Here is a 23,592-nt window from a genome sequence, read left to right as displayed (position 1 = left end):
ATCTTTCTGTGACGAGGAAAGCAAAAGAAAAGATACATAGTGGGGGAGATCAAATGTGTAAAGGTTTTGATTGTCCTTGTAGGCATCTAAGTTTGAACTTAACTGTTCCAAATTTTCCACCTGTTATTGATGTTAAAATTCAAGGAACTGGTGTTAATCATTTGAAAAGAAATGATGATGATTTATAAGAGCCCATAAATGGCTTGCATAATATAAATGTTTTTACATGAAGGAAATCTATGCAGATTTACATTTTTATTAATTCATAAATATAAATTAGAGTCTTTCTTTAATGCGGTGTCTTTAGTAGGGTTCGTTTTCCAATATGTGGTTTATTCTTTTTAGAAAACACAGATTTTTTTAACTAATTCCACCACCTACTTGATGGAGTAGGTGGTGGAATTAGTTAAAATCAGAGAGGGGTAAAGACAGCTTCTGACCATCAGCATGTTAGAAATGAGTCAAGAAGCAGAAGAATAAAAAAATTAAAAGCACTCGGAAATCACTGTTCTGTATTTGCAAAGAAGTGAAATGATTACATGACTGTCATCATATAACTCCATCAAATTTGTGTGCATCTCTTATTTTGTCTTCCGAAACCATGTTGATCTCTCAAATGCTACAGTTATATTTTTACTTTACACATACCTTTATCCCAAGGGAATATTTGGGATGAGATTTTTTGGGGTTGTTTCTTGTTCATCCCAGCATTTTGGGTGTTTCTTATTTTCTGAGTTGTTTTAGCAGTTCTAATTTCTGGAATTTTGTAATTTTACTTTTGCAAAAGTAAATGCTTGATGGCAATAATAAGCCTTCTAAAAAGCATAAAAGTAAAGGCACGTATAATGCATGAAAGGCAGTGTCTTCCTAGTGGAGATTTGCTCTTATTCCTACAGGTATATTTCAGCCTTGATGTGCAGTGATTTACTCCGTCTGTCAGTTTAGAATATAGTCCTTTGTTTATTAACTGCACTCGTGTTTCAAAAGGTATGCATTAATCCGTGTAGTCATATTTTGATATTTGCAGTTGCAATGGAAACCCATCCAAAGACACGAACCTGTCAAAGTAAAATCTGATCTAGAGTTTTACACCGAAGGGATGAAATTCGTAACATTTCTATAGACCTAAGCTGTAAACATATTTGACAGTAATCTGCTGATTGGCTTTGTTTGTTGTCTCACAAAAGGAAAATGGGGTTGTGTATGTGTATGCTCATGCATGTGTGTGTAATCCTCAATTAATTAACAAATTATTGAGGTCCATAGTAGTTTGAGTGATGGTAGGATTTTATTTTCTCTTTTTCAGTTTTTGGAAGTGGAAAATCTCTGCTTTGATTTTAGGGGATGGGGGGGCATCATCTTACATACCATTTGATTGGAAGGTTATTTGTTTTCCTTATTCATTTCTTCCTATAAAAAAATTAACAGCATTTTATTTTTCTATGTTTCTTCTGTCATGCAAATAAGATAAATTTTATACAGTATATGACAGATGTAAGCATGACAATAAGTCCTTGAACTTTGGAATATACTCCTATGCTGTTTGTTAATATGTTGACAGGATATAAAGGAATTGTCTTAGGGTTTCAAATTAAAAACACTCATAAAAATCAGAACATTTACCTCAATTTGTTCTGTGATGCCTTTGTTTGAGTCTATTTCTATCTGGAATTTAGAATTCTTTATTAATTTTTTTTTTTTTTCCCTTACTCTGTAGTCCCTGGATGGATTTGTATTTGCACTAAATCAAGAAGGAAAATTTTTGTACATTTCAGAAACTGTTTCCATCTACTTAGGCCTGTCCCAAGTAAGTACATGCTTTCAATTCTAGAACGTAATTGTGTATGGTGTGTTCTTCTGTTTATCATTCTTAAAGAAATAATGATTTGGTTTCTGTATTTTGTGTGGATTATTGAATTAGTTATTTGAAGTTGCATCTGTTCATCCTGAGAAGTAATTGAAACATGTGTCTGTCAGTATTGGACACTGAGATAAGACAAACTTGTGCCTGAAAACTTTTTGCGAATAAGGATCATTATTAATTTATTGAGAACAAATGAAGTTTCTTTTCTCAGTTGTTTTGAACTTTAAACCTCTATACCTGATAGGAAAGGGACACACTAATAGTACTTCCCTTGTGTCCTATTACTGGATGTTTATGGAGTACCCTGCATTATCCAGGGAGCTGACACGATGACAGGGAGTCATTTGGAGTCAAGAAATGCTGAAAGAGACCATTAAAATGTCTTGCAGGGAGGGTTCCAACAAGGACACATTTTGCTGCTTTCACAAATGCTAACTAATATGAAAAGACATCTTTATAAACTATGAAAAGACATATTTATAAAATATATATAATAGTTTAAATTCTGTTCATTTATTTGCTGGCAACTGTTTTTTTTCAAAGATTAAAAGGCAGGAGAAAAGTGGGGGGAAAGTTGCTTGTTGATGCTTATTCCTAATCCTGCAGCATTCAGAAATGTTTAGGAAGAATAGCTTCTTTCTCCTTGTGCTTAGCAATGCAGCAGAAAGATTTTGCATGATGTTTTTCTGAGTAGGATAATCTACGTCTATTGCAGTCACCCTGATGAGAAAAAGAAAAACTGAGATAATATTTACTTCAGCTCCTTTAAATTGGGACCCATACTGCTATGAGGCAGCAACTATTAGCATTGGCAACTGTCAGTTTTGCTGTACCCCAGCAACAATGAAATGGGAAATTTTAACATTTGGTGCAGAAAAAGATTGATTTTAAATATTATCTGGTGAGAATCCGAATAGAGGTTCATTAACTTCTTGAAGAATGTGCAAGCAATTGGCTGTAATAAGTTCAGTAATTGTTATTTTGTGCTGGCTTTAGCAAACCAAATGATAGAAACGGAAACAGAGCTGTTTCTAACTCAGATCAGTATTCTTGTCTTTTGTAAAGCCCCTCGTTTTGTAATAGACTTTAATCCCTGCCTTAATCTGTTTGGGAGTTAGTATCAAGAATCTCAGATTTTGAAATTGGTGCGCCATCATGTTGCTAATACAGTAAAGAATCGGAACTTTAATGTTTATTATTGTCTTATGCTCATATTAATCTGTTTTATGCATAGTATCCAGCAAAGTTTAATAAGCCAGTAAAGAAGAAGAATGGATAATTAGTTTAAGCAGGTAAATGCTAATTAGGAAACTCCTGAAAGGCATCTATTATACACTAGCTTAAAACAAATTTTACAGCCCTGGTTAGTGGTGTAATCCAAATTCTGTCAAGGCAACTGCATTTTCTGTAATTGAGATGTGTATGTTTGCTTTGCATAACAGATGGCTCTGTATGCTTAGACTGATAGCTAGGAAAATAATAATTGCATTATTCTGGCCAAAAGAATATTAGCTCTTGGGTTTTGGCCATTTCAGTCAGTCCTCCTGCCAGCACAGCATATGCACATATATGGATTGGATTTTCAAGGAAATTGATGCATCTGGAATAGTGTGGCCATCTGAAATATCATCTGTTCAACAAAAATTTGGCTTTAACCCTATGCTAGTCTCTTGTTAAAAGCATTTTCTGCTACTGTCTTTTTAACTATAGGAGTTGGTAAATGTTTCTTTACTCCGGACTTGCATCATGTTCTTAAGACTTTACACTTCATCTTGATCCGCATACACGTTTCAAGCAAGGGTTCAAATAGATAAAGCAATTGTCTTTGCATGTTAGAGTATTTGATACATCGGGACAAATGTTTCCTTGTGTTCACTACTGAAAGTATTGATGGAAAAACTATCAAAAATCAGAACCAGGACTGTGGATTTTAATACTACTACTAATAATAGATGAAATGTACTGAGATCTACTGAAATATCTGTGATTTTCAGTGTTCTTCTCTTCTGTCTTTATGGAGACATTTTGTATTTTTCAGAGCTACTATATTTATATTTTTAATATATTGTTCTCTTGGTATATTGTATAGCTAGGTCTCTTAATAATGACCAAAAAAAATGCTGTAGCTGCTTGTTACTAAGTCACTATTCAAAGGTTATTTGTTACAAAAAATATTAGCCAGAATATCCATAAAACCATTTCTCAAACTATACATAGAAATGCCACTGTTTGCACTACAGCAGACTTAAAATACTTGTGAATTCTGAATTTCTGGAATGGTTCTGTGTGATACATGTCAGGTTGCATTTCTTGCACTGCAGGTAAACATTGGTAGGTCCCTATCCTGATACTCCCCAACTATATATTTGTATAGAACCTATAGGTAATTTTGCATTTCAGAAAGTCTGGATGTACATTACAAGCATTTTTATTTGAATTGCCTTCTTCAAGTGCTGACTTTGGAGTCTTGCTTTCTAGTCAAATGACTTCTTAGAGACTTCATCCTTGTTTGGTCGCGATTGTTTTTTTTCTTTTTTAACTAGTATGCATGGAAATAATGTGCAATATATTTTGTACTTGCTAAGCAAAATCTCATGTGCCCTAGCTAAAGGAAAATAGCCCTTGTACCAAATCTCAGCAGGTGAAAACGGTTTTTCATGGAACCCAGTTTTTCTCTTTTCTGACCATTGAGAGCCAGCGGTACAAAACAAATGGATGCTGATGTTCTAAGATAGCTGCAGGGCTAATAGTAAAGAAATCTGATAAAACAATATCTTGGGAGGTAGCCTGGCAATGATGATAATAAAGTTACTCCTGGCAAAAATAACAGTATGTTTGAACATTGAACAAAAATTACAATAAATACTCTTTTGACATTACAAAGAGTGTACCTTGCACGTAGACACCCATAGATATACATGTTTTGAACACTTATCTTCCAGCTAATGCTAACCAAGAATTTTAAGTTAGTTTGGCAGCCGTAGATTTTAGAGCATACGGTAGAATTGCAATCAGAGCAGTTTCAGAGCACAGAGATGCATTTCAAAGTAGAGGGAAAGACATGAAGTTAGCTGAAAATAGTGAATGAGAGAAAGAAAAGAATAAAAGTAACAGAAATGGGCCAAAATCTCCCAGTTATATCCTTAGTCTGTATAAATTGTCATATATCAATTATACTTGGGGCAAGCTGAAATAGTCCGATGTACTTTCCAGTATTCAGTAGTTTCAGGAACTGTAGTATTTGCTGGAAGACCCAGACATGTCGACAAACATGACTTGTGATGGTGTAGCTTCCCCTTTTGCCAATACAAACTGTTCTTACATTGCATCTCTGTACTGGTGTAAAAATGTTTTGTCCTCATATATACCTGTTCTCTAATATTTTCAAGTCAGCAGGTAATTTTTGATATCAGGGTAACTGCCACCTTTTTGACTACCCAGTCTCTAGTTTCCTTTTAGAAATGGGATGAGATTTCAAAAGTAGATGGCTAAAATAAGTTGCCACATCTGAACATTGAAGAGGCACTTGAATCACTCCTTCAGGCACTTAGAAGCCAATATCTGTTCTTACCTAAAGATTTCAATTCTTTTCAAAGTCTCTGTGTTTGAGACTTAGGCCAAAAAAAATTCCTGAAACACAAACAGTAATAAATAGGGAGAAAAATCTATCCAGAACAAAGAATAATATTATCAGATGTATGATGTTTCAGGGTCAATAGAAAATATTATGTGTTGATAAGCTGCCTAGGATACTTTTGCTTTCAGGAAACAAGTTCTTAATCACCTCTCGCCAACAGTTGTACTCAACAAGGATATTAAGCATTGTTTCTCCTCTGTGAGGTCCACACTTTAAAGTAAAATATTTCCTACCTTTGCTCATACTTGTCCAGGACACAGGCTGGGTTTGCAAATTGGCCTGCTGAAAAGAGAGCTCAGTAAAAAGGAGCAGTGCAGCTGCAGGCATAATAGGAGATAACAAAGATGAAGAAGGCAAAAAAAAGAATAAGTGGTTGAGATTTTGTCCTTTTTAAAACAAAGCAGGCAAAACCAACAGGTACATTACATGTGTACTGCGTTACTAGTAGCATAACCTGTCTCCTTGTTTTGGCTTTCTGTGCATTTGTTCTATGAAATGGCAAATAAAATTATAGCTACAGCACACAAGTACAAGGTCAAATAAATGACAGTACTCAGTCTGTTTGTGAAGCTATTCTGAAAAGGAACCATGGTGCCAAATGTGGTTTATTTGAATAATAAAGAAGAATTAGATTCCCCTGATAACTTGGCTGAGGGCCAATAAATCACTGGAGGTTAAGAATGCTTTGCAACTGCCATGTATTTCTTTTGCTTTTACGAAGCACAAACCTCAACTACTGTGCTTTACCTGTTTTTCAATGCAAATCAAGTTGAGGTTAGTAGATGGTTAAAGGATTGCTTCTGTGCTGTTTGCTTAAAAAATAATGTAAAGCAATCTTGACACTTGCATGCATTCTTTAAGTTCTACCTTGTTTTCCCCCTGTACCATTATCGCAATAATATAATAATTATTATTATTATATCTGAGCAAAAAATAACAGCAAAAGCCAGGAACTTCACAGGAGAACTACAAATTTTTTTACGTAAATCTAGACAATAACCAATTGAGAAAAGAGCTTGCTTTTTTGTTGTTGTTGTCATTGTTTTAGTGTTCTGAATTGAAATAGTACTATATAGAATGATAATTTCTGCTCATTTAGAAAACTGGTGCACTAGCATTGGTAATTTTTTAATAGTTTATCTCCCTCAAAAATTAGTGGTTAAAATCCTGGGAAATTTTGTGTAGGCCCTGTGCTTTTTAAAGAAGTTTTTTCCTTAATGTTCAGCATGAGAAAGTTCATTTACCCTTATCTTTTATGCTAAAAGAAGAGAGCAAAGGAGGAGCTCTATTGAAATAGAGTGGCTCTGAGGATTTTGAAAGCAGTAAGAAAATATAAGTATCAAAATAATTCAGAAACAGTACAAGGCACAGTGGCACATTATCAATTTACAACATTTAAATTGATAAATGCTTGGTGGTGAAGGCCTACAAGGGCACTTTGAAAAGCAAATAGCGACCTGGTGAAGAAATTGATTTTTCCCCCCCGAAAATGACTGCATGATGCATCATTTGACTGCATGCTGTCCAAGTGCTTGACAGAGATAATCTCAGCAATCCCACGGGTGACCTTATCGTTCTCACCAGGGCAACTTTGTCTAGGTTCTGACTTTGTGCATGTCAAGGTTTCTTCAGGCAGGATCCTTAGGGGGAAAAAGTTCCTCTGTTCGATCCAGATATTGAACCACTCTTCAAGGCACTCCCCACCCCCAAAAAAGCAAGCTTGTTTCTTTTCTTCATAATTATGAATGAACTGAACAACAGAAAATATCTATAGACACAGTATCTTTGCTGAAGCCATTATTGCCTTTTCAGTGTAGCTTAGCTTAGCTCTTAAAGGAGAAAGGATACCTACCATTAGAGGTTATCAGACACAGTTGAAAGGCTTCAAAACGTATGGCACTCTTCTACATTACAGAAATATCATGCCCGCTTTCTTTCTCACACTCACTGTTTGCAGCTCTATTTTTGTTCAGGAAAAGATTTTGCTGTTGTCACAGTATTTCGCATCAGTGCCCAATACTTTTTTCTTTGCGCCTTTTTTTTAAAAAAAATCTCTATCCCAACCAAGAACTTTTAAGACAACTCAAGTGCAAATGACAAGCTGACAGAAGTCCTGAACATCAACATCAATATGCATAATTTTGCATAGACACTCTGTAACAACCTTCACTATATGGTCTTGAAGTGATCCAAAACACTTAGCCTTTTTTATCTGGTTATTACAAAACGGGTTTTGTCTAGCACAGAGGAATATATTGCCCAAACTGTGAAGAATAAAGGCATTTAAAGATTTGCAGGATTTTTTTAAGTGCTTTATATAATGAACAAACTATTTTTCATGTGCAGTTAGTAATTGTTAATTATAATTACTGATTAGAAACCTATTGATAGCAGCAAATGTTATGCTCTGTTTGGTACCCCAAAGCTGCTTTACCCACTGCCTTTGACACCCACAGTTCACCATATTCAACCTCTTTTACCTCTTTCTTTCATCCACAACATTAATTCTGAGTGAACAAGACGTGCTTCCTTGCTTTTGACAAGATTTGCTGCAGTCTCATGCGACAAAAACCCAACACTCATTCCGGATTCAGAAAGTAGGATTTATAACAGCATTTTAATTTAATGTTGGATGTCGAACATATAAAGAGATCACAGTAGTACTAGAGCTGAAAATTGATGCCTTTTTTATTAGTGTCCTCTCAGAAGTGGGTGAGCCGCTGTTTGTGCAATGGAGCACAGAGCACCACAGTCAGATGAATGAGGATATGCTATCTGCAAGGAATCATATTTCAAACCACTGTCTGCTTCTATTGATGTGCTCAGAGTTGAAAGGTTATGCTAGTAAATGCCATCAGAATTTTCAGCATTAGAAATCTGTGGAATAATCCTCTGACTGTCACTTTGTAGTCAGTCCAAATGCAATCTATAGTGATGCTTTACTGATTTTTTTAAACTTGAAATTAACTTATTGTTACTGATCACGTTGTTTTTCCTATTCTTCTGCAGTATGTTTAAATACTGCCTACAGTATTGTCTAATAGGCTTCGCTGAATATAGCGCTCTGTTGAGTTAACTAAAGGAATCCAGAATGTCATTTTACATGAGAATCATGTTCCCCTTATTTATTCTTTTGAACATATTTTACCAGCCATTGAGGCTGAAACATTGAAAGCCTTTATGCAGAAGGGATTCACTGGTTAAAATGAATCACGCAGATTCTCCATGCAATAAAATATAGCCTCATTGGTTTAACACTTGAAGGCTGAAGACTTTTCATGTCACTTAATAATTTCTAGCATTTGATGTTAAAAATAAGATTTTGATAAGGTATTTTCCTTGCAATTGTTAACTCTTTCCAGTATTAAATGAGACTGAAAACATCAGAGATCAGACTGTTTGCTTTCTGGTGGATGCAGTCTTTTCAGATTGTTTTAAGAAAAATGTCTGGGAAAAATGGTTAAGACAATTTAGCTGTTTTACATTTGTCTTTCCTATTAAAGCAAAGACAAAGAGTTTTCGTGAATTAACATTCATATTATCCAAATTAGCTACAGAGTAGTTTGGTATCTTTTTTGCATTGCATTGTAACATATTTGTGTGGAAGTTGGAGAATATTCTATATATAGTCAGTAAAACAAACAGCTGTGGAATAATTGGGGGAGAAAAACAGATACTGGTAGGAAACATACAAATTTGGCGTAAATACATTTTCCATGATGTCCTGGCACATTAGAGATGAGGGAAAAGAACTGAAAAATTAAGTAAGTATTTTACCTTTTAAGATTAAGGTCAAAAAGTCATTCTACTATCTACTACCAAAATTTCATTTCTAAAAATAAATAAATTGTAATTAACAGGTTTTGATTAATAGTAGGAAAAAATGCTTTTGAATGCTTACAAGATGCACTGATTCTAAAGCCTGATTCTTTTTTACATCCGTACTTGAGTCAGGGCAAGTGAAAATCCTGATTGAAATACTCTATGAGGTATCAAATGATTCAAGATTTGTAGCAGTGGAACAGTACAGGTTCATTGCACAGAATTCCCATTCCAAGCATTTCAGAAAGGCTGGGACAGGCCACAGAGCTTCAAGGATTGGCTTAAGGTTATGAAATAAATGAAACAGTGCCTGTATGTTTCAAAACAACCATCACGGAATGGATCTGGGCTAGAAATCACCCTGCAAAAATGAAAAAAAAAAAAAAAAATTTAAACTCAGGTCAATTCAGTTGTATCTTCTACTTGCAAATCCTCGCAGACAGTTCTACCAGTCCAACTAAGGGGTTGCATATGAAAGCACAAGTTTAGGAGCAAGCAGTTCAGAACAAGGATATGAGTTATGTCTTAATCTGGTTTTGCCAGCATCTTCTATTATTACAGCCTCAGTCAGGGCTTTGCTTGCTCTGCTTTCAGTCAGAGTTAGCAGAAGGATACTCTTCTGGGCAGAGGGGATGGGTAAGAGAGGAGAAGCATTCCAAATTCTGTGGAGAATGTCTTCACTGCAGATTTGGTGTGGGATCTATCCAAGAGAACCTCCAAGTCAAAGGCTGATGGTGCTTAATCCCCAAGGTTTGTAGTGAAAATTCAAGACAATCATGTCCATGTGCTAGTGCTCTTTCAGTGCTCATCTATATTCTTTCGTCACTCACTGTTCATCTTCAGCATTAAAATAGACCTATGCTGCCTTAGTATTTTAACCTCATGTTTCCCTATATTTCTTTCTGGCATTTGAACCAGGATGCCATCTAAGACATCCTCCGCTCATGTTTGCGGTTGCACAGAGGCTGACACCAGCTTCTTGGTAAGGTTACAGCATGAGAGAGAATGTACCCAGGCTGGTTTTGAAATTTTTAGTGGACAAGGAGCATCAGAAAACTTGACAGGCTTACTGTGAACTGGTACTTTATCTAAGTTGCTCGGCTGAGTTCCTCAACAGCATTCACATTAAAAGTTCTTTCTGCTGTTTGTTCATAACCTTCAAAACTACCTGCGTTAATACTGAGTAACTCAGCTCCCCCAGGAAGTTGTTTACTCATTGTTCTCATGGCACTGCCACAGAAGGACCCTCTGCAGATGAATCCATAGAAGAGCCAGTTTAATGCCCTGTTACAAGCTGTGCCACCAGGGGCTGCCATCAGGACCCATCCCAGCGCATGTCATGCTCTAGCAGTGCTGGCATAGCCAAGCCAGCTATACAGCAGAGAGGTACTTCTACTGGTCACCAGATGAAGCAGAGGAAAACTGGGGCTACATTTCCCCTTTCAAAAGCTCATATTTGGCAAAAGGTGAAGTGATAAACCTCCTTTGCACAGAGTTAAAAATGTAAGGCAGAAGGGAAAGAGAGAAAATATCTTCCTTCAGCAATGAGGGGAGATGTCTAAGAGCGAGAATTATCTTCTCCTTTAGAGACAGGAAGCATGTGCATGTATTGGAAGGAGCAGGAACCAAAATAGCATGATCAAGACAGACAAAAGAAATGCCTCTCTGGTGTGAGCAGACAGGAGGGGAAGGCAGAGAAGACACATGGCACACTGCCCCTACTCAGCAACTGAAAATCAGAGCTGTGAGAAGATACGCTGCTTCTTCCTCACCAACAGAAATAAACTTTGCCAACCCTTGATATTCAGAACTCATGCCCCAGTATCAACTCAAATGGTAAGACTGGTTTGAAGTTATTAGGTATATGATGATAATATTTTAAAGGGCCTATTAACATTCTAGGTTTTCTGCAGCCTTTATGGCTTTTCATTTTCAACTCTTCTTTTTCCATTGGCTACCACGAATGCTAGAAGTTTACTTTTTTATTTAAGAGATGTCTGAGACTTCGTGGGAATATCATGATTCTACAGCCAGGCCTTTGAAGTTACAGTCAAACATCATGTGATTGGCAATAAAATTGTGAGGTTTGGCAACAGTAAAATAGAAGGGGGAAATACTGGCTAATTTCTCTGGTTGAATGGGATCATGTGGGTCTATAAACTAACATGGTGTATCATGCTCATACTGCATTCCAGATAATTTTTAAAGCCTTTGTATTGATAAATCTGGCCTTGTACTAATAAAGTGTGTGACGGCATTATTACCTATATTAATTATTTTGTGTTTAAGATTCTGTCTTTGGGTTCTTTGGGTGACAAGAGTATTTTCTAGGCTAAGTACTGCTGAATTGGGATGTAGCCAGTACAGGGAGGCATAGTCTATACCTTTTCATACAGCATTTCAGAAAGATGTCTCTTTTGGGACAGCACTTACTGATGCTTAAGTAGTAAATACAAAGCCATATACATTCCTGACATTCCTTGAATGACAATGGAGCTATCCATGTGTTCTTGTTGAACTTCTGTAACATATGGGTAAGAAAGCTATGATGAATATTGTAAATGTATCTCTTCCACATATTGAGGCAGCATGTATGAATCACGACTTAAGTTTGTAAGAAGAGATACTTCCTCTTTTAAACCTCATTAATGCAGTCAGAGAAACAGTAGCTTTCCCTCCTGTGTTTGTTCCTCCTGACCTGACATGAGTCTGATCCACACCCTATAAGCCAATGAAAAGATTTCACAGGGGTTTGAATAGTCCTCATTTTACTATGTATAGTCAATGTTGTCAACATGGTGCTTATGTTGCACTGGGAATAAAGAGATTTTTCTGGAAGTTATTGAACAACCCCTCTGTCCCTATAAGCAACTTTGAATAAGAGTGACAGTTTGGGCCTATTCTTTTTTTGTTCCCTAAATTGGTTATAAATTGGTTGCAGGTTTTTTAAATGTTTTGGTCATATGGTAGCTTGATTTATTTGTCCTGGCTCCAAATGTATACATTCAGATTGAGTTAACCTGAATCAACATTTTGTTACTGCGTTTTAAAGGATTCCTATATTAACTGTAAATGCTATATACTGTGTTTACAGTAACTTTATTTGTTGTGCAGATGAGGTAGTGTCTAACCACAGAGAAAGATCCACTCCAAAGACCTGACAGTCTTCAGGGTCAGAGTGGTTGTCTAAAACAAGGTAGTGGAAACCTTCTTCTATTGTGATAGGTATACATTTGATTAGTTACATGTTTAGGAGGTGAACAATTATGGTATTTTTATTTTAAAGCCATCTGTTTCCCATCTTCTTCTGATTCAGCCTGCCTTCATTGTTAGCTTCTAAATTCAGTTTTGATGTATTGTTACTTAAGCATACAGTGCCTTCCCATCAGAAGGCAATTCATGGGAAGAATTGAAAATAGAAAGAAAGTTAGGCACTGAAATGCACATAAGCAAATTCCAGTTTCTAGAGAGATCTCCACGGAGATGGGCTTCTCTTTCATGCTCTTGCAAGTTTAAGGATTTATCTTTCCTGCATTTTGGCAGAAATGGGTCTACAGAAAGAATTTCATGCACTTCAGATTGGACAAGCTGATGAAGGCTATTCCAGATGCTTTGTTTGGCTAAATCAAAGCTGGCTCCTTAATACTTGTTCTTTTCTCCTCTTCTTTTTTGATATCATTACACTTTTCTTGGTTTATGTACACTTGTGACTGTGGAGAAAGATCTTATGCATTTGATGGAAGGCCACTAAGATACACAGACGTAAAACAAATTATGCTTATTCCATTCTAAGTGGTTAGGAGCTATTTAACTGGTATAAGCACATTAGTGGTGTACTTAATTTGGACAGTGATCTTGCTAGTTCTGATACAGTCCACTCTCCATTCTCATTATGTTCTTGTTATAAATCCCTGCAGATTAGCAAAGTTTGCAACCTCCCTAGTGAAGGGTACAAATTCATGTTAAATAATAACTGAAATTGGAAAAAAATCCCAGATATAAAAATGTAACTTTTACAGCTCATTAATTAAAATTGACATTGCAGGATTTCAAAAGAGTATGAAAGGACACTGCCATTTTAATATGTTTTGAAACCTTTTCAGTTTAGCAGACAAGAAAATCATATAATTACTGGAATTCATTCAGCTCTTTAGTAAAAACACAAGCCTTCAATCTTAAATAGCATTTGTAGAAATTAAAGAAGGTAAACTGGAGATATTTCTAAAATGTCACGACTGCTTTGTGATACTAGATGATACAGACTATCCCTTCATTATCATCTAGAGCACGTGGGAAGGTGTTGTGAAAATAGCGTAGTGTCTTTTAAAATAACTGTAAAGACCAAAGATTTTAAAGGAGATTAATACATACATAGTTATATTTGCTATTTTGAATCACGTTGTTGATGTGTGATATCCTTTATTATGGCATTAGCACCCATGTCACAGCAATATCAGAATTTGCATATAAACAATCAACACAATGGAATGGAAGTAAAAAATTCAGGAATTATTGTTATTTTAAATAAAATGCTTACCTATCCTGAAATGCAAATATTTATTCTGTATGTGTATAATTATAATATTCCCATGATACCTGATAATTTTCTGATTCTCTTTTATAGTCTCATTTAACTCATATTTATTCTCCTGCATCCGTGGTCTTCATTCAATGCTGGACATCTTAGTGAGCTGTAATACAGGGGTTTTTTTGGTTTTAACCTTCAAAGGAATTTAGTTGAGCAGATGCTACATTGAACTAGTCAGAGTAGAAAGGAAATGATATGGCTTTTAAAGGGCACATCTAGCATATCTACTGGGCTAAAGTAATTCTGGCAATGCTTCAAAGGATATAACTTCTGATGGTAAAGTAGGTAGGCTACAGAATGAAATCACATATGGCAAGCTGTCAAAGTCTTCCTACACATTCAGTACATTTATATAAGTGCAAATGGATGCTGCTTAGATGGAGTCCCTAGCAATTTCCTGTTAAATCTGCTCTAAGATTATCTGATATTATTTGACTAAATTATCTGTGTAAAAGCTGAGGACAACTGTTATGATCAAATATTTAGAAATTAGTTTTTTCTTTTTGGCAGATAATCTGAAATATGAACTGCGATTGTATTAACACTTGAAAGCAAAGGGTTTTCAGTAATAGCAATTATATCCAAACAGGGATAATGAATTGCTGTATATCAACTTGAAGAGGACGTATTTATAGGTCAATGATGTCAATAGTTATAGTTCTCCTAGACACCTCATTCTTACCCTTTTATTCTTTGCTAATGCTAAGCAGACAGTTTTAACTTTTAATGAGATTGGTGACTATGAGAATCTCATTTTACAATGGAAGGGAATACATAGTTTACAAGGGAGGGTGTTTTTCACCTTTCAAAATTTAACAATAAAACCTGTTACCCTTTCACAAATGCTAACAGTTGATGATTAGCCATCCCACTCCCTCGCTAAAAAAAACAAATCTAAACAGTCGTACTTATTACAAAGGCAAGCTTTTAAGCTTTTTTTTTTTTTTTTTTTAATTCTGTTAGTTGTGTTGTATAATGCTGTAGTATAATGACAAAATGCAGGATGCATTACAGATGCAATTAGCGCTATAGCTAGGAGGAGTATACATATATATATTTATATATAATACATCCGTATGTGTGAATCTGTCTCAGTCTTATGGTTGAAAGGGGAGTCTTAAGGTTGTGCTAAGTTCTTTACCTCTCTCCTACACTGTCCCACAATAGTAGGAAGTAAGCAATGTCCAGCTGCAGCCTTACAGCCCCTGAGCATGTACATTTGTTCTCTGATTTTGGGCCATGGGCATCCCGAAGAGCTATGGTAGGCTGAAGCATGTTTAATTTTACTGGGGGATGGTACAGTGTGGTTAGTGCTGTTGGCTGTTAAAGGTTGGAGTCTGTTTGCCAAGGATGGAGTCTAATGAGATTTGGCCATTGAAACTGAAATGCCTCTAGACAGACCTTTATATTCATTTGACCTGTCTCTCACACTTACATGTGGTGGCATCATGTGTTCCCATCGGAGCTCTGTGGTTTCTTCCACACCCTGAGACTCTGCATGCCAGATATAGGTAATCAGCCCATCAAGTTATCCACATCTTACAGGATCCAACAGCAGAAAAGGAGTTCAGAAATGCAAAGATTTGGTGAGGTGTCTGTTTCTTATTTGGGCCCCAATTCTGCAGCTGCAGTATCCCACCAATACATTAATCATGTGGGTCACTGTACAGATCACACCCTTGGCCCCTGATCATAAGCATGGGACATTGTAGGTTGTAGAAGTAAATACGGAGAAGGTTTGTATTGATCTATTTAAGCAGCGGTTGCTTGCTCAGTGGCATATGACTCAGAGAAATTTCAGTGCACTTTTATTGGGATGGGAAATAGCCTCTTGCTGGTGTAAAGGCAACTCCATCTGCCAGTTGCAAATCCATTTTCTGACAGAAATGGGAGTGTGATGACTGCTGAAAGAAAATCTCACTGATTTAACAGTGAGTGGAAAAAAATGCTGTTGTGTCTAGACTGATCCTTGGATGAAAATTTTGAAATTATTTCATCTGAAACAGATGTGTGTCCTGTAAAAATTTATTCTAAATAGCGGTAAATTTGACAACATGACAAGGAACTGAAAACAGTTTTCTGAGTGATAAGTGTTAATCAATGATAACAAAAGGTAATGCTACAAGTTGTAGTTGTGATAAAGTACAGTATGAGTAGAAGAAAGGATGAATATGTCATAACAAAGGCTTGAATCCTGCAAACATGCACACAAAAATTCTCATTGAAAGCTGTGAAACTAATGATGTGTATAAAGCTATTCAATTAAATCTTTGAGGGATTGAAGCTTGGACTTTTGAACTCTGTGAACTCCCGTTAAAATCAGTGGCAGTCTCACCAAAAGCGAAAGTTATGGAGAGAAAAATAATGACTAAAACCGTACATTCACAATATTTAAATTATTTCTGTAGTGAAAACACATTGATATTGTGTGTCACCATTTTGTTTCTTCATGCCCTGTTTACCTCTATAAACACCTAAAATCAGTGCATAAGTCATGTTGGCTTGAGTGTTTGGCCAGTCAAAAATGTGAAACTACATGTGCTTACAAAAGGAAATGCAGCTCAATTGATTTGTTATACTGAAAGGTATTACTCAAATCTGTAAGTGCCTCTTGATGTATCTATTTAAAATATAGATATATATCATCTGAATTTTAGAAACTTTAACTACACATTTAAAATAGTCGTTGGTGTTGAACAATAGACCCTGCCCAGGAAACAAACAAACCAGGAAAGATGTCTCAAAACCCATCAGTCTCTTGGCCCCAAGCCAGGAAAACAGGCAGATTTTGTATTGAATTGAAAGCTCAGCATATTTGAACAATGCGGTCTCAGCTGTGATAGGGCATTAGATTTTAAAATTGGGATCTTTGCTTAAAACAAGGAAGGTTTTGGTGTTTCTGTAGATTACTACTGTCCAAGAAGTAGTGTGTAAAAGTAGAAAATGAGAAATAGGCGTATCCCGATGCAAATGTGATTTTACAAACAAGCTCATTACCAGAATACAAACTTGATTATCAGTGCAGCATGCATGCAACTTTGAAAGGATCAACTATGACACTTCTTCCTTCAGGAGACTGAGATTTATACTACACAGATACAGAGAAATGAGTCCAAATCCACTTATTTTATCCATAAAGTAACAAAAGGTTTCCTCATGGGGTAAGGGCTCAACACAGTCCCTGAGCAGAAATAACTTAGATTACATAAACTGTAACTTATCAAAAATATAAACACTTATTTTCCATTTCCTCCTTTGGCTCCATAGTAAGCAGCAAGCATGAATTAAAAAATGTGGGAATTCCCTTCAAATATTATTGCTCTGTGGCATGCTCTCTCTTCTCCCAGAATCCTAGACAAGGTGCTCAAAGTGAGTCTACGTGGTGAGAGCTGAGGAACAGAGATAGGCAAATTGAGGTCCAGAAATCATCTGCTTCTCTTCATCTTGTGAATAAATGAAACCAGGGATATGGCCATGAGGGAAATCTGAAACGCTGGTGTTATCTTTCCTGATACCTGCAGTCATGTGTAAAACACAAGCACAATTAAAAATAGCAGAAGTAAGGCAAAACTAATTGCTACATAAGCAATTATGTAGCAATGGAGAAAAGGAATTATAGTGCCAGTTCACATTCTGTAGAGAAGGCTTTCTCTCTCAGAAATACCTGACTTTGAAAGCCACATTGCAGGTAGCTTCTCATTCTTTGCCGCTGATATGTTTGCTAGGTTTGTAACTCTTTTCAAGATTTTATTTAATAGTCATATGGTGTGATTTCTAGCTTCTGGGGTTTCACACACAACTCTTCTTGATGTACTTCCATTTGAGCTAAAGAGTGTACCTCAGCAGTGAATTTTATCCACTATGTTAATAGTATGAAAGGTGATTAGAATGGTATGATGTCCTTCAACCTCTATGACAACAGTAGGGCTGTTTTCCTTTTGTAAATGAGAATGGATTCACTTATTACAGAACTAAGGCATCTATTGCAAATAACAAGTAAACTTTTAAAATAGAAATGTGGTGAGTTGACCCTGGCTGGGTGCCAGGTGCTCACTAAAGCTGCTCTATCACTCCTCCTCCGCAACTGGACAGGGAGAGAAAATATAACAACAGACTCATGGGTCAAGTTCAGGACAGGGAGATGTCACTCACCAATTACTGTCATGGGCAAAACAGACTCCACTTGGGGAAATTAGTTTAATATATTACCAATCAAATCAGAGAAGAGTAATAAGAAATAAAGCCAAATCTTGAAACACCTTCCCCCCACCCCTCTCTTCTTCCCGGACTTAGCTTTATTCCTGATTTCTCTACCTTCTCCCACCGAGCAGCACAGGTGGATGGGGAATGGGGATTATGGTCAGTTCATCACACGTTGTCTCCACAGCTCCTTCCTCCTCAGCGGGGGGGCTCCTCACAGTCTTCACCTGCTCCAGCATGAGGTCCCTTCCATGGGAGACAGTCCTCCATGAACTTCTTCAACTTGAGGCCTTCCCACGAACTGCTCCAGCGTGCGAATGTGGGTCCCTTCCACAGGGGCCAGTCCTTCAGGAACAGACTGCTCCAGCTGGGTTTCCTATGGGGTCACAAGTCCTGTTAGCAAACCTGCTCCAGTGTGAGCTCCCCTCTCTCCATGGGTCCACAGGTCCTGCCAGGAGCCTGCTCAGATATGGACATCCCATGGGGTCACAGCCTCCTTTGGGTATCCACCTGCTCTGGTATCGGGCCCTCCATGGGGTGTAGGCAGCTATCTGCTTCACTGTTAACCTCCATGTGCTGCAGAGGGACAGCCTGCCTCACCATGGTCTTCACCACAGGCTGCAGCGAGCCGGGAGCACTTCTTCCCTGTCCTTCTTCACTGACCTTGGTGTCTGAAGAGTTGTTTCTCTCACATAGTCTCACTTTTCTCTCTGGCTGCAGTTGCTATTGCACCATGTTTTTTCCCTTTCTTAAATATGTTATCCCAGAGGTGCTACTGCTGTGGATGATGGGCTTTGCCTTGGCCAGCAGCGGGTCCATCTTGGAGCCGGTTGGCATTGGCTTCATCAGACATAGGGGAAACTTCTAGCAGCTTCTCAGAGAAGCCACCACTGTAGCCCCCCCTTGCTACCAAAGCCTTGCCACACAAACCCAGCACAAGAAGTAAAGATAAAATTATTTGATTTTGGTTTTCTGATCAACTTCTGGAGGTTCAAAAAGAGAAATAACGCACAATGATCACTTATAGAAAAGAGTTTAATTATTTACATATCTGCTAAAAACTGTAGCTACTGGACTTCACCTTGAATGTTATCTGTATGCTAAGGAGAATACCATCTCTCAATGGCTGTATTGCATCTTCCATCTTTTGAGGCTATATTGCATCTTTAGGTGTGTTTGTTTTACCTATATGAAATATATTTTCACAGCCTTTTCACAATATGCTTTTTGGCAAGTTACATTTTGCACATATTTAAATGTGTTAAATAGGCTCTGATATAAAAAGTACTTAACTGGAGACAAATACTTCTTTATGGTATAGAGCAATAATGTCTGTTGTTGATAGGAGGTGTGTCTGTAGCACTCCTTGTGAGAATCAGGGTTTGCATTGTGTGTCATAAACTGTAGAATTTATAGTTTTGTTTAAAGTCATGGAGTTGATTGTTTTATTATATTTTGGTGTAAATTTTTCACCCATCTCAGGCTCAAGTAACATTCTCATAGAATACAGGTTTTGTACTGATATGATGTTTCCTAGCTGTAGGCATGGCCTGTTACTACTACTGGCTGTAATTTACTTTTTGGTCTCTGTCGCCTTGAGCTTGCCTTCTGACTAGTTTGTTGAATGATGTGCTAATCCATTATATTTTTCAGACAAGTGTATCGACCAGTATAAACAGACTGGAGGGCACAAACCTAAATGAAAGCTATACTACCTTGAATCATTTAAAAAGCTCCTGCAGTGGTGGCAGTGCAAAATAACTTTTCTCTGTACATTAAATATAAGGGGGAAATTTCAATAAATAAAATTAAGATTGCGGGGAGTGGGATGGAAATAGAAGCTTTGTGAGCACATTATGATGCTTTTCACATGGATGTATTTAGTTATAGGAAGAAGAGACAGATAATGTTAGTCAGCCACTTGAGAATGTGCTCCTAGATGATAAATTTGAAACTGAGCCCCAAGCCCTGCATTAGTTGCCATTTTCCATTGTCCAGACACTCTCACAACACATGACACATGTTTGAAGTCATGTACTGTATTGAAACATATTTATACAAATAAAGAGTGGAGAATAACCTCACTATGGAACTGGCAAAACTGAGGGCAAAAGATGCACCTTTGTGGTCTTTTCTCTATAGGAGACAGGTAGAATCCAATATCTCGTCATGAAAAATATCCTCAGGTAATTTATCTTAAAAAGAAATATCAGGAGAGTGGGTGACTTCTCAATTTGTACAGCTGGTGCCAGATACTCAAGTTCCTACCTGTCAAAAAGTGAATTAAAATTGCAATAGCAACAGGAACTTTTGGCTAGTAATTCAAATCTAATCTGTGCACACAAGTGATACTATGGAAAATGGTGTTTTTCAATTAAAATTACAACTCTACAAAACTGTAGTAATCCCATGATAGCAAGAAAGGGGATCGTTTTTCCTTCAAGGCACATTCAATTCATGTTGCATTTGGAAATAATTAAGCTATGAATTGTGAGAATTTCCACAGATTTAAGTGTGACAAACTTTAAGAAAATCATTCCCTGTATCTTTCTTGAAATGGAAGATTCTACGGAAGAGGATTAGATGTTTCTTTCCTAAAGGAAATATTTTTTATGTTTTTTCTTTCAGTTTCAGGTTTAGTTCCAGCAGGTTGACAGCAAAGCTGTCTGATTCCTGTTTAATAATTCACTGTCAAGGTCTCCGTACATTTTTATATCACAGTTTTCAACTTCTTAGCTTAGAGGGTGGCTATTATCTACAAGGTACTAAGAGAACAGGAATGCTTAATAGTCATTAAGGCATCATATATGCTTAAGATCATTTCAGAGATCTGGTATTTGGCTTTTTCCGATTAACTAAAAGCCCAAAGTTCCCTCCCCTCACAATCATAGATGCACAGATGACAGTGAGCATTTTTATCCATTCTGAATCTGTGTTTGGGTTGCTACACTTGAACTGATGATATTTGCATGCCCACTTCTTCCAAGAAGAGGAACACCATGAGTCTTGAATTTAGATAACAAAATCATGCTATAAATGACTGGCCATTGACCTCAGGAGACCCACATTTCAACCCCTCTTCTTTTGCTGTTCTGCTTCTCTGAGCAGCCATACCACTAAAGCTATGACTATAAACATTTAACAGTAGACCAATCATGATACTTACCGTTAAGGCTGCAAAAACTGGAATCAGCAAGAAAAGCTTTGTCTTGTGTTTACCAAACAGTCAGAAAGTATTTTATGGTGTTCTGATGCATCTATACTTTTTAAGTTCAGTTCCCCTTTCAGTTATAAGAATTGTGAGTTTTTTCAGGGACTTTTGGGTTTGGGTTTGTTTTTTTTAATTTCCTTCATCTTGTAGATTGGTCTTCAAAGGTGATTGCCATGAACAAGATACTAGCAGGTCTACTCTTTCCAAGGGTGGCTACTGTTGTTTTAATTAGTGTCTGATGGTATTTAGAAAACTGAGTTTGAAACGAGCCCTACCTCTCTAACCATTTCTTCCCAGCCCATGAAGGTTTTAATCCATTTGTGCTTTCAAACTAAAGTAGTCATCCTTCACACCAAAATATCTTCACCTTATCAAGGTCAAAGCTGTCCAAACTTGACTTTGCATCTACACAGATGGATGTAAACATGACACTGGAATATTACTTTGGCTTCACATGACAGAACTGAAAATTGTCCATGCAGAACTATCCAGAACTTGTAGAAAATGTTATTCTTAAATGTATTGTTTATTAATATAGCAAAGAGCTTAGAATTAATAGCCATCTATGTCAGTTTAAAGAAACATGTGTTATTTGTTTCATTCCAGTGTCTCACACAGAAAAATTGCTGAGCGGGAATTGATCCTATAGAGGAGGAGGAATGGAATGCTTGTAGATTTCAGCCAATTTTAAGTGGTTTTGAAATAATGTATTCATAGATAGTACATGCAATAAATAATATGCACCATCATTAAAACAGGAGGTTTTTGAGTAGAGGCTTGGCCTTGTAAATGACAGCTTTCTAAATAAAATAAAAATTCAAAAAGGCCAGTATACTCTTGAAATCTTTATTTCAAAGCATATGACTTGAAGCATGATGTGCAGAAAACAATGTTTCCTTTATGTAGCTCAAACATTTGCATAGGAGCTTGCTAGTTTGTAAATTCCAAGCAGCATAAATATTGATATACCATACTTAGCTTCCCACATACCTTCTGTCTGGTTTCGTCTAAATTACGGAAAGGAAGGTACAACTGTGTGCACTGTTTAAAGGCATGTCTCTTTTTAACCTCTGCTTTCTGAAATCATTGTTATTCAGGTTCTTCCTCCTCACCCCCCGCTCCTGTCTCCATGCAAGCATGCACACACACATATGAACACTCCAGTTTGTCTCTCTGTGTAACAGTTTCTATACATTCAGCATCCTGTTTTAAAATTGTGTAAGGTGTGCTGTAAAGATCGCTGATAGAAAGACTGTTGGAGGATTTTGAAAGAGACTACTTATGTGGTTTTGGTGGTTATTTTACATAGTAGTGAAACCATTTACATGGACTTAATACAAAAATAAGCCCTGAATAAAGCACTTTAGCCTGATGGAAAGAAAAAGCCCTCCTAAATCAGAACTACCAGAAACGGCCCGTAAAAGAAAGAACATAAAATACCTCAAATGATGAAGGAGTTATATCAACTGGTTAATTGTGGTTGAGATATAAGTACTTTTCAAATGCTAGGACATCTCCTTAGTGCTATATGTTCAGGGAAGAAATATTAGTTTTATTGCACCATTTCTAATGAAAGGACTACATCTACGTATTTTTTTCTGGAGTACTGGCAAAAGACACTGAAAGATGAAGTGTCAAATTATTTTCCCCTTCATAACACTGCATACCCACGAGAAGTGATGTTGTTGTTGTTTTAGGATAAATAGAATGAATTATATCACAGCCGTGCTTTGTGGCAGATGGGTAATAAAGTCTTCAGCAGAACAAACCTGCCTGTTCTGTGTGCCGAGTGCTACTAAACAATCAGTCAAATGCATATAGGTTGGCCAACAAGAATTGGGAATTATCGTTTGCAACACAAAATCACCTACTTTGAATCAAGAGAGAAAGTAAATTGGGCAACTGTAGAGTTTCCTTTGGCATATACAGGTGACTTATTTGGCTGTCTTCCTACTAAAAGCAAACCCACCTTGTCTTTTAACAGAAATTTGCAGTCTGTACTACCAAAAGAATCAATATCTTAAAAAAAAAATGCTGCCTTATCATTTATTAAAAATCAAACAACTAGATATTCATAACAGACCAGTTTAATGATGATATTGTCTGTTACAATTCAATATCTACTACTTAAGCTTGTATTTCTTTTAAAAACATTATTAAAAATCATTTGAAAATTTGTTTCACCTCACAAGGTGTAGAACGAGCTTTTTGATTGTACAAAACCAAAAATGAATGTTGCTCTATGCTCATTCAATCTTTATTTCCTTTCT

At 36.7% G+C, this 23,592-nt stretch overlaps 1 protein-coding gene across 7 annotated transcripts in view; it reads left to right on the top strand.

The window, feature by feature from the left end:
• The window catches only part of NPAS3 (neuronal PAS domain protein 3), a 609,138-nt gene that overhangs the window by 418,728 nt on the left and 166,818 nt on the right, over positions 1-23,592 (top strand). For all 7 annotated transcript variants that reach the window (XM_086462809.1, XM_086462814.1, XM_086462815.1 and 4 more), the window contains one exon: positions 1,718-1,807. In XM_086462809.1, the coding sequence (XP_086318935.1) occupies positions 1,718-1,807 (90 nt within the window). The remainder of the gene's footprint in view (positions 1-1,717; positions 1,808-23,592) is intronic.

The sequence above is a fragment of the Leptosomus discolor genome, chromosome 3, assembly GCF_034619465.1.
Source record: "Leptosomus discolor isolate bLepDis1 chromosome 3, bLepDis1.hap2, whole genome shotgun sequence".
Lineage (NCBI taxonomy): Eukaryota > Metazoa > Chordata > Aves > Leptosomiformes > Leptosomidae > Leptosomus > Leptosomus discolor.
Note: the sequence above shows the minus strand (reverse complement) of the source record. Positions and strands in the feature narration are given on the sequence as shown.